Source organism: Schistocerca cancellata, chromosome 2 (genome assembly GCF_023864275.1).
Source record: "Schistocerca cancellata isolate TAMUIC-IGC-003103 chromosome 2, iqSchCanc2.1, whole genome shotgun sequence".
NCBI classification, from domain to species: Eukaryota; Metazoa; Arthropoda; class Insecta; order Orthoptera; family Acrididae; genus Schistocerca; species Schistocerca cancellata.
In genome coordinates, this window is record NC_064627.1 from 959,973,060 (window position 1) to 959,985,917 (window position 12,858).

At 41.5% G+C, this 12,858-nt stretch overlaps 1 protein-coding gene across 1 annotated transcript in view; it reads left to right on the forward strand.

Moving 5' to 3' along the window:
* Window positions 1-2,527: 2,527 nt before the first annotated feature.
* LOC126160119 (single-minded homolog 2-like) overlaps window positions 2,528-12,858 on the forward strand; it is a 155,613-nt gene continuing 145,282 nt past the window's right edge. The window contains exon 1 of the mRNA XM_049916886.1: window positions 2,528-2,820. Within this exon, the coding sequence (XP_049772843.1) occupies window positions 2,528-2,820 (293 nt within the window). The remainder of the gene's footprint in view (window positions 2,821-12,858) is intronic.

Genomic DNA, 12,858 nt, shown 5'->3' on the forward strand with positions numbered 1-12,858 from the left:
GCCCCTTTAGTGATTCGGCAGACATCGAGCCGATAATCGAGTTCCTCCCACACTCGGCGCAGCATGTCCCCATCGATGAGTTCGAAAGCATCGTTGATGCGAGCTCGCAGTTCTGGCACGTTTCTTGGTAGTGGAGGTTTAAACACTGAATCTTTCACATAACCCCACAGAAAGAAATCACATGGGGTTAAGTCGGGAGAGCGTGGAGGCCATGACATGAATTGCTGATCGTGATCTCCACCACGACCGATCCATCGGTTTTCCAACCTCCTGTTTAAGAAATGCCGAACATCGTGATGGAAGTGCGGTGGAGCACCATCCTGTTGAAAGATGAAGTCGGCGCTGTCGGTCTCCAGTTGTGGCATTAGACAATTTTCCAGCATGTCCAGATACACGTGTTCTGTAACGTTTTTTTCGCAGAAGGAAAAGGGGCCGTAAACTTTAAACCGTGAGATTGCACAAAACACGTTAACTTTTGGTGAATTGCGAATTTGCTGCACGAATGCGTGAGGATTCTCTACCGCCCAGATTCGCACATTGTGTCTGTTCACTTCACCATTAAGAAAAAATGTTGCTTCATCACTGAAAACAAGTTTCGCACTCAACGCATCCTCTTCCATGAGCTGTTGCAACCGCGCCGAAAATTCAAAGCGTTTGACTTTGTCATCGGGTGTCAGGGCTTGTAGCAATTGTAAACGGTAAGGCTTCTGCTTTAGCCTTTTCCTTAAGATTTTCCAAACCGTCGGCTGTGGTACGTTTAGCTCCCTGCTTGCTTTATTCGTCGACTTCCGCGGGCTACGCGTGAAACTTGCCCGCACGCGTTCAACCGTTTCTTCGCTCACTGCAGGCCGACCCGTTGATTTCCCCTTACAGAGGCATCCAGAAGCTTTAAACTGCGCGTACCATCGCCGAATGGAGTTAGCAGTTGGTGGATCTTAGTTAAACTTCATCCTGAAGTGTCGTTGCACTGTTATGACTGACTGATGTGAGTGCATTTCAAGCACGACATATGCTTTCTTGGCTCCTGTCGGCATTTTGTCTCACTGCGCTCTCGAGCGCTCTGGCGGCAGAAACCTGAAGTGCGGCTTCAGCCGAACAAAACTTTATGAGTTTTTCTACGTATCTGTAGTGTGTCGTGACCATATGTCAATGAATGGAGCTACAGTGAATTTATGAAATCGCTTCAATCATTTGTAATAGCCCTGTAATTATAGAACCACTTTTCATTATTTTCTTTCCCGTTAGCAGGAAGGTACGTTTATATATCTGACCTTTATTCTTTTAAAATGACCTGCTTTGACTACGATGTTACCTACGTTCTAATGTTCCCCTGCCTTAAGGGCCTTTGGGTGTTGGTACCATTGATTAATCTACACGTATTACATATCCATAATGCCACACTTCCGTCTTGTTCTAAATATTATCTCACCTTCGTGCTCAGTGCAATGTTGCTATGAAGTCGTGTTTCAGAAAAAATGCGTTGGAACAATACAAAAGGAATCTGCTCACATTCTTTGATAACATCCGGGCCAAGCACTGTTTAATATAAGTAAATGAATTACGAAATCTTACGCCTTGAATTTATTTTTTCAGAAATTACGATTTTTACCGCCCTGCCTTTATTAAATTTACTTATTTATTTACCATCGCAATTTCGGCAACTGTGCCATTCTGCCAACTCCAGAAACAGAAATTGCTAAGAGACAACTCAAGTTTAGGGAAACATTTTATTCTCGAACGTTTGTAGAAGGCAGTCTTTTTTTTTAAGGAATAGCTCGGCTCTTATACTATTTTGAAAGAGAGTCTTTCCGTGGAACTGAATTGATCTTCTAGCAATTAATGTTATTACAGCTTGTTCCTTCAAGTGTTACAATAGCCGAAATCGCCATGTCTTTTCCGGTTAGACTTCACTTATCAGGTGTGGTACTGGATGACTCAGAGAAGTTTCCGTGCCTCACCAGCACGAGATCTCGCATGCTACTCAATAAATTTGCTTGATTTTTTAAAATGTGTCGTACGAAATCAAGGTATAACGTGATATTCGCATTTGTATGGGCCCTTTTAATGTTAATTGATTTTATGAAGAATCCCTCTTAGACATGCTTTTTTTTTTTGTTTCACCTGAAGATGGGATTTACATCCTGAAACCCAGATCGTGTGTACGATTTTATCCTAATAAAGGATTTTTCAAGTACGACTGGAAAGAATTTATTCAGCACGAAAGATTTTTGCAACAGTTGTGCCTGTACCGCAAAGATTATATTAATAACTTAGTAGTCTGTTGAAATGTCTACACAGTCGGAACACGTGAATGTAAGTCGGTAGTGTGTCGTTGGGATCGACTCAGCCAATAGCGTGAGAACGTTGTGGCAGCACGCCCCCCACCAGACCCTCCTCGGCTCGTAAGAATGTGTCACGGGGAGGGAAGGCCCAGTAGTTGCGGAGAAACAGTCGCGGCAGCTGATAACGCGTCCGGCTGTCTCGAGCGGTTCCGCAGGCATTTGTCACCCCACCATTGAGTGCAGCCATGGCCTTGGAGCCGGACCGCGCGCTACCGTCTGCGACCACCGGACGTGACGGCGGTGACGGGCCGAGGGGCTCCGCGGAGGACGGCGTGCAGCAGGTGCAGCGCGATGACAGGGTGAAGGCCCACAAGAGGCGGCTGGCCATCGAGAACGCCGCCTTCCTGGAGCTGGCCCATATGCTGCCGGTCCGTAGCTCCACCAGCGGCTTCGTCGACAAGCCCACCGTACTGCGTCACGCCATCGCCTTCATGAAAGTTTCCCGGTTCTACCGGCGAGATCTCCCGCAGCCTCCGAGGTATGGTCTTGTGACACAGAGGTCATCGTCGTGGCATAAGTCGAGAAAAAAAACTGCAGAAACTTGGTATCTAGTCCATAAACTGCCCCAGCTTTTTAACACTAGAACCGTTGGTATTTGGACATACCTAGAACCGCGGCTGGGTCACTAATGACCCGCGATCTTTTCCTTTATTTCCCCTATGTCAGTGGGTTATTATTACTGCCAATGAATCTATTGTTAGAAGCACTAGGAAATTTAGAATGAAATTAACAAAAATAAACAAGGTTTCCACAAATTATAATTTTATATTTTAAAACTTACATGTATTTGCTGAGTGTTTTTACTGCCTACCGTTACATAATGAACACACATAATAGTCTTTTGATGTACATTTGTTGCACACAGTTTTCTTGCAGATGTGACACTTTACAAATGATTTATTTCCTTCACAGTTAGACTTCACAAGGCAACGTGTTCGCTTCATTTGTCTGTCAGGAATATCTTCAGGTCTGACAGGGACGCTAGTCTTACTATTCGCTGCGTACTTCTCAGCAAGCTCCTCCCCCAGCTGCAGGATGAAATCCCCGCGTTTCAATTTTTTATCATTTACAGAATTGAACAATACCCACGCATTTATCCCAGCCAAATCCAGCAAGTTGTAAAATGTGTGAACAGGCCAACGTCTCGATGGTGCTTTGACAGAGTATTTGCGAGTCATTTGGTTGACCACGTCCACTCCATATTTAGAGCACTTATAAAACGTAACTGTATCTGGCTTCTTTTTTATACCATCCTCAGTCGTCACATAAGGATGCATAGTGCTCAGAATCAGGACATTCTTGTTGCTCTTACCCCGATAAACAGTCAGTGTGGTATCATCTTTTTTCAACAACACTGTGCTGTATAACTGTTCTCTTGCCTTCTTGAATTAGCTTTCAGTGTCTCAGAGAGCGCTAAGGAGGTGAAAAAATTGTAACGTGTGACATTTATTCCTTTGCTGAGGTAAGCTTGCATCAATTCTTTTACAACAAAGTCACCAAGACGCTCATCACTCCGCCTAGTGTCATCCTTTCCTAGATAAGGGACAGCATTCACAATATATTTTGCGTCTTTATCTACCGCCATCCAATACTTTTGCCCGTATTTGTCCGGTTTTTAGGCCATAAACTGCGTGAATCTGCAACGGCACTTTGAAGGAAAAAGCTGTTCGTCAATTGTTATATATGGACCCGGTATGTAGCTGGATTGTGCATTCGCAATGAACTCATTCCAGATTTCTGATACCAAAGCAAACTTGTCTTCTCCTAGTCGTTCTGATCATGTGGATCTATTATCAAATCTGAGATAACGCATTATCTCTCTGAATCTGTCACGAGCCATTGTTGATTTCGCAAAATTATTTCCCCACTTCACTGACCACAATGTGTCTAGTTCTAAGCTCCAATAGCACCAAGGACGTACAATATAGCTATAAAAGCTTTCAGTCCTACAATTTTTATAGTCCCCTCAACTGAGCTCAGTACACAAAGTGCTTCAGTTTCTGTAAATTTTACAATATGTTCCAAAATTTTGTCCGTTATCATTAGATGCCATGTACTGCAACAGGTCTCATTCACGTTTCGTTTTGCATGCGGAGGTGGTCCTGTCCTATCTTTGAAAACATTCTGCTATTACTCCAACTTTCCAGCTTGTTCCATCGGATGCTACAATATCGATACCTGAAGGAAACTGGGCATTTTGTTGTCCACGCCGACCTTGAGGACGTCCACTTCCTCGAGTTGACTTAGTCTTTGTGGCAGCTGTTCCTGTAATAGTAGTTATACGTATTAGAACGCGATTTGATACTGAATATATTGTGTAATATTAGAACAGAAAACACCTTCATAAATGTAATATATAACTTGTAAAAATTCAACACGGAACAAAGTATAAACATAAGTGTTGCAATTGAAATTAGTGTCTACGCAACATATACATAAACAAAAATTATTATGAAACAAACACATAAACAAGCCTACCTTTCACATCAGCAGTCAGTAGAACCTTCTCAGGAGTAACATCGTCTTCTGATGAAGAATTCAGAACTATTGGCGATGGAAATTCTTCCTCAGATAAAGACTCCAGCGGTTCGCCCGCAGATTCATTATCTAAAATCTCATTTAGAGCACTTATAATGTCCTCTTCTGTGCGTAGAAATTTGGCCATAATATATTTGTAAGTTACAAGCACTATCTACACAGAGAGAATGCACTACTAAACCCGTTTTGGTGGTACAAAACTCTGGGTGAGCAATATCTGCGCACAAGGTCAGACTTGTTTGACCCTCTCTCCCTCTCGTCACCTTATGAAAACTGGAATGTCAGCCGGAAGTTGTTGTGGATTGGCAAGACAGCCAACCCACTATGACAGGAAGCCGAAAGGCACGCGTTAAGCTCACGCAGGCTAGCGTGAGGTCTGGAACAGGTAAAGGAATTGAGACTAGCAAATAAAGCACGTAGCTGCTGGAATACTTAACTTTAATCCATAATTGGTGAACATCGCTCTTGACGGTACAAGTTTTACAGCATCAATAGTAACTGGTAATGGCGCCTTGCTAGGTCGTAGCAAATGACGTAGCTGAAGGCTATGCTAACTATCGTCTCGGCAAATGAGAGCGTAATTTGTCAGTGAACCATCGCTAGCAAAGTCGGCTGTACAACTGGGGCGAGTGCTAGGAAGTCTCTCTAGACCTGCCGTGTGGCGGCGCTCGGTCTGCAGTCACTGATAGTGGCGACACGCGGGTCCAACGTATACTAACGGACCGCGGCCGATTTAAAGGCTACCACCTAGCAAGTGCGGTGTAGTTTTGTGATTGTTGACCAAACACACAGTAACAATAGGCATGAAACTACATGAAAAATGCGATTGTTATAGCGACTGCGCCGGGTGGGTCAGAACTGACCCTTCCGCAGTTCTAGGTGAATCTTCATATTTCTCTTTTATGTTTTCGCCATAAAATGTGAAATGAAGTATAATCACTAATTACCTTATTTCATAAAAAGTCACAGAAATGTAACACTCTAGGCAATAATACAAAAGAGTGACAAACAAAAGAATTATCAAGTGGGAAACCTCAAAGTTTTATTTCCATCTCTCCGACCTGTAATACTCCCTCCATATTTGGGTTTACTTACTCCTTGCTCAGTGAACGGATTGGATAACATCGGAGATGTCCCTCTTCCTTCTCAGCTATGGCTTCCCTTAAATTATTACCTTCGACTCTTATTGCTGCCGTCTGCTGTTTATACAGGTTCTATACTGGGTGGTCAGAAACAGTCTGAGAAACTTCTGACTGTGTTGCACTGGAGGTTGCACTGAGAAATAATTTTCAAAAAATCGACACGTTGCGTCGTTTCCGAGCTATTCAGTACTGAAGTTAGCGATTCTCGTCGTTGGGTGCGTAAATTCAAGCACTTGCTCCCACTAAAATGCGGTGACGCACAGATATCTGCGGATCCATGAGTTACCACTTGTTAAATGCTCATTCCCAGTTAAAATATATATTTTTCGGAAGTGAAAATTTTAAGCTAGCTGAGCAAAAGCTACGTATGTTCAATCTGAGGAAACTAAACGAACAACATGGCTGGTGACACTGTCTCTGACCAACTGGTTGAATTGGAATGCGTGACGTTTCAGTGTTATATACTCGTAATTCGGAAACAGCTCCAGGTATTGATCTTTTCATCTTAACAATTATCTTTTAGCACAATCTCCCCTGCAGCACCCTTACAAGCTTCTCAGACTGTTTCTGACGACCCCGTGTATTTCACCTTCAGAATTTCATAGTGTGTTCCAGTCATGTGTCAGAAGCTTTCTTTAAATCTGCAAATATTGTAAACGTATGTTTGTCTTTCTTTAACCTGTCTTCTATGTTAAGTCGTAGTGTTAATATTGCCTCGTGTGTTCCTGCATTTCTCCGCAATCCTAATTGGTCTTCCCCTATGTCAGCTTCTACGAGTTTTTCCACTGTTCTGTAAATAATTTGAGTCAGTGTTTTGCAACGATAACTTGTCAAACTGATTGTTTGTTAATATTCACACCTGTTACTACCTGTTTTCTTCGGAATTGTTACATTCTTCTTTAAGTCTGAGGGTATTTTCCATGTCTCATACATCTTGCACATCAGGTGGAATAGTTTCGTCGTGGCTAGCTCTCCCAAGCATATCAATAGTTCTGAGGGATTGCCGACTATTGCAGCGGTCTTCTTTCGATTTAGGTCTTACAGCGCTCTGTCAAATCCTTCTCGGAGGATCATATCTCTCATTTCATCTTTTCATCTTCATCTACTTCCTCCTCCGTTTCCATAATGCTGCATTCAATTTCATTATCCTTGTATAGACCTTCCCTTATTACTTTCACTTTCCAGATTTTCCATCTTTGTTTAGTACTGATTTCCCATTTGTGTTCTTAATATTCATACAGCTGCTTCTCTTTCCTACAAAAGTCTCATTACATTTCCTGTAGCCAGTATCTATCTTTGCGTTAGTTATACATACTTCTATAGACTTGCATGACTTGCATTCATCCTCTAGCCACTCCTTCTTAGCCATTTTGCACTTTCGTCGAAGGCTTCCGTTCTAAAATAAAAAAAAAAAGCGCTGTTTACATTCGTCAAGTTACAAGAGGGTAGTTTTAAACTATGAGGTCTAGTGGACATGATCAATGGAAAAGCACTGAAAGAAGGAGAGAGTTAATGAAGCTAAGGGAAGAAAATGTGGCGTGACTGATTGAGAATTGAAAAGGGAAGAAATCACTACGGGAGAAGACAGGTGAGTTGACTTCTTGTTTAACAGAGGGACAGCTTGTCTTATCGGCTGATGTAACGGTAAAAATTATTTTGTATGTCAGTGGTACGGCCACTGGGAACCGACTTCCATTTTATTGACATATTTTCTCGTTGTTCTAGGAAAGGCAGATGCATTGTTGACATCTACAGGAACTATAGAAGGCGACCTACCCTTCTTCCTTGTTCTTCTTACAGTTACAAATATATATCCGGCTTCTGCCGTACCAGCTGTTGCGGAACGTATGAGTCATTACTGTATCGTTTGCTGTAACAGAGACCGCTTGTGGAATTAAGGAAAACTGTCACAAACCCACCTGACGGCTATTCTGAGAGACTCCATTCGTGGGAACCTTCGCGTCACGGTCTGAAGCCTATTTGGGTATCACATATACACATTCATACGTACATATTCTAAAATATTAATGTCTTATCGATACAACCACTCTTTTCTGTTATTGGCTGCGCGTTTCAATTCCATTCTACTGTCGCATCCTATGTTTTCCAGATACTTCCTCCTATGCCGTCCACTTCCTTTCTTTCCCAGCAATTGCCTTTCAAGAATGTTAATGATGCAGTGTTTCCTTTCAAAACCGTTAATGATGCAATATTGTCTCTGATGACTTGCCAAACCAATTTTATTTTTCTCTTCTCCATTTTCTTTAGTAATATTCGTTCTTCGTTGACTTTCCTTAAGACTTCCAATTTGGTTTTTCTTCCCGTTCGGCTCTTTCTTGTCACTTTCCGCCATTTCCTCGTTAGAACAGCTTCAAGTCGATTCCTTTCCAGTTCACTCAGGATTCAACGATCACGTTAGCAGAGCTGTGTATGCCATACAAACGATTTTGCGAAGGATTTTCTGACACCTGGCTCAATATGTATGATGATGCAGTTTTCCTCCTCATTTCCATTAAGCATCTATTGTCCTGCGTATTTATGTTACCGAGATAAACAATTGATTCACATGTTCAATTTTGATATCATCAGTTTTTATACTGGTTTTAATTCCTCCCGTATCATTCTGTACAACCATTACTTTCGCTTTCCGTCTGTTTAAGAATATCAGGTACGACAGGTAGCGTTTTATTCTTTCTTTCTTTGGGAGTATGCAACTATAGGAGAAAGGGAACGTCCTTGTATAACTTATTTTCTAATCCTGGTCTCTTCCACTACATTACTGATGTTGTTTCATTGCGATACAGTTGATTAATCATTCTTCTGTCATTCTAGTCCAGTCCTATGGTCACCACTGTTATAAGGAGTAGCTCCCAGTTCACATGATCCAGAGCGTTGACTAAATGAAGGACATATATTCATATCCATCTTACTCTCATGTAGCATGCTAGGCTTTGCCAAAATTGCTTCTCTTTGTCTTCTCTGTAACCAAATTTCTTTTCTCCGATATACTTGTTCAACATATCTTACAAGTAATGTTTGGATAAAATCAGTAAACCTACATCTACATCATATTCCGCAAGCTACCTAACTATATGTAGCCGAGTATTCTTCTGATGCCACTAACTGATCTCCCATTCAGTTCTCCAACCGGGAGTGGTACGTGGGCAAAATGAGCATATGTATTAGCTCCAATTTCTCGAATTTTCTCATCGTAGTCATTTAGGAGGAAATAATATGTTGTCCAACTCTTCCCGGAATGTGCTCACTTAAATTTCAAAAATAAACCTCCCCGTGATGCACAACGCCTCTCTTGTAATGTCTACCAGTGGAATTTATTGAGTATCTCTGTAATGCTCTCACGTCGACTAAACGATCGCATGACGAAACGAACCTTTCTTCTTTGGATCTTATCTCTCTCTCTTCTCTCTCTCTCTCTTTCTCTCTCTCGTCTATCCGTCCTATCTGTTACGAATCCCAGACTAATGAACAATACTCAATAATCGGTCAACAGGTGCCTTGCAAACCACTTTCTGCGTAGATATGTCACCTTTCTTTAAAATTCTTTCTATGAATGTCCATCTGGTGTCTGCTTTTCCTACTATCTGGTTCAAGTGACCATTCCACTTAAGATCATTCTGGATAGCTGTTTATGGCAAACAGCAATTTGTCAACAATAGTGTAGTTGTACAGTTGTGGATTTATTTTCCTGTATATGCGCGGGTGTTACATTTATTTACGTTCCAGCGTCAGCTGCCAGAGCCAATACCATTCCTCAACCCTCTGTAGGCTATTCTGCAAATGATACTACTGTCTTCTGGAATTCCCGTGTTCTTATAGACAAACACATCATCTGCAATCAGACTGAAAGACCTTCTGACGCTTTGTACTAGATCCTTTACATAAATTTGTAAACCGTAACGGTCCTAGCACACTACGTTGCGATACTATCGAAATTACTTTGACATCTGTTCATTTTGTTCCGTTAAGGGCGACGTGCTGACAGTACGTGTCGAATCCTGCCTGAAAGCGAGTCTTAAATCAGATCGAAAATCTGGTCCGATACTCAGTAGCCTCGCTTTTTTTCACTAATCGGCAGTGAAGGGCGGTGTCAAACGCCTTGCTGTATTTGTGGGACGCAGCATCAACAGGAGAGCGGATATCTATAGCGCTATGAATCTCTTGGAAGAACAGAGCGAGATGAGTTTCGCAAGATCTCCTTTTGCAGAACCAGTGTTGAATTTTACAGAGAAGATTTTCGTTTTCCAAAATCGTCGTAATGATTGAGCGTAAACCCTTTCACTGCGCATTTACTTCCAGCGGCTCCCGCCCTGTGCGTGTTATTTTCATCCGGTGCGTATATATACGACTGTAGCAGTCTACCGTTGTTATTGAGATAAAAATGAGACGCAAAATCCAATATTGTCGGTGTAAATCGTTTCCTTTTTTTAAATCTTTGTTCAGAAAGTCTTATTTTGTTCAAAAAAAGGTCCTTTAGTAGGAGAAAAAGTACAAAACATATTACATTAGGAAAACTTCAGAGTGTGATATCTCTCGAAACAAAAATTCAATCATAAATGCACATTACATTTTACACAAATGTATCTTGTGTCACTTCCTTTATCATGTTTTGCACATACAATACACCTTCTCTGGGCGGCCTTCTTCTTTGAAGTTACTGGGATTAGCGAGATAAAGTGGCGCTCGGTTAGGCGTAAGGGATTGTCACCATCAGCGAATCTCCTTCCACGACGTCCCTCTGTTTGCGGTTGGTGGTGAATCTCAAGGACTCCTTGATAAGTTTCTGTTGAAAATCAGATACTGAAATATTTCGTCCCGTTTGAGTTTTATATAATGCATGCGCATTGAGCAGAGACAGATCCATGAAATGAAAATATACTTTTTTTATACGATTTTACAGTTTTTCGTACACATTCTACTAAACTACGCATCATGTCTCTCCTGTCGACGGCCCCCATATTTTCAGTGTAGCTTACGACGCAAGCTGGTTTTGTTTTTGGTTCATTCGTGGTTCTGTCAATTTTGTCAGTCGCTGTAATTTCGTTTGTATGAAGAGTTGAAAGCATCCTCACTTCCCGCTTGTCCTGCCACTTCAGAGCAAGAAGTTTATCTGTTGACATAAACTCGATCTCGCCTTTTCTAAGTTTTTTTTTTTTTTTTTTTTTTTTTTTTTTGATAAAGCAGGCACGCCTTTGCGGTTTGTTCTCACAGTTCCACAGACATTAGTCACTCTGTCGTGCAAATAAGAAAATAACGTTGGGCTAGTGTACCAATTGTCAACATATAATGTGTGACCTTTTCCAAGGTAACGTTCAAGTAAAGTGAGAACAATGCTTCCAGGTATTCCAACATTTACACCAAAGTCAGTTTTTTTTTACGTCTGTTGCTGCTCCACATAAATAATAAAGTCAAGAATACAACCAGTTTCACAATCACATAACACAATACATTTTACACCAGATCTGTGCCGGCCGCGGTGGTCTAACGGTTCTAGGCGCTCAGTCCGGAGCCGCGCGACTGCTACGGTCGCAGGTTCGAATCCTGCCTCGGGCATGGATGTGTGTGATGTCCTTAGGTTAGTTAGGTTTAAGTAGTTCTAAGTTCTAGGGGACTGATGACCATAGATGTTAAGTCCCATAGTGCTCAGAGTCATTTGAACCATTTGAACCAAATCTGTGGCTTTGGAAGGAATGTACTGCTTGAAGAAGACACGACCTTTGAAGAGAACTAAACTTCCGTCAATGTACAAATTTTTAAAATGATAGAAAGCACCTGGAAATACTTTTCTGTGATCCACAATTCGACGTAGTTTCCAGATTTTGTCATCTCCAGGCTCCTTACCGTTATCAGCAAAATGTAACATTCTAAGTAACACATTTGTAATGTACCAAGAAGTTTCTTTCGTGGAGTGTTACAAACTAGAGGAATTTTGGGATTTGCCATCAAGAAAAATCATATAAATCACACAGCATTTCGACAATATATACTACCGCTGTCTTGTGTCATGACAAACTTCATGTCACGGAGCTGAAAACCTCCCACTAGCTGTTAAAAATCTAGGGAAATTCATATTTCATACTGTTTAATAAAACAATAGAGAGTATCCTTGAGAAGCAACGCCAACATCAAGAGAAATGTAACTTACTTTGACCTCCAGGCAAACAACAGCCTAAATCTAGATCTGATCAACCATTTGTTGAGTGCTTTGACCTTTGGCACTGCTAGACAACAACGTGCGAGTTAACAAAGACAACCCACATAATCCCAACATACATAACAATGCTTCATAACCTGGTGGCAAAAATGCATTATATACTGCTATAATATGACTAACTTCCTGACTGAAGAATTTAGTATAAAATGCACTTACCACGTGTCGTTATTGTTGTGAAGTCGTAGAAGTCGGCAGATGTCGCCAGAACCACTCACATAGGACTGAGACTGATTAACACTCAAATAGGGTAAGAAACTAAACTTTCAATCGGAAACGCAGTGAGGAACGGTCGAACGTAGTATGCCAGAATTGGGGGATTTACATAAGAAAAAGAAAATACTCAACAAATGAAGAGATGCAATACACAAATATATTCAGAGAACGCTGTGTCAAATGAAACATAAAATTATGCAAATGAATATTAAAACATAACCTCTTTTAGCCATTGTCTAACAGTTCTATTTTACCCCAAGTATGAAGCAAAAACTTATGTGCAGTTGCCAACTTCCTGCCTCAGATTCCGCCAAAGATGTCTGCTTCACAGGAGTTTTCGCACTCGATTTCTCGCTGCCCGCTGAGATTTTGCACTTCGGTGCCAAGATAA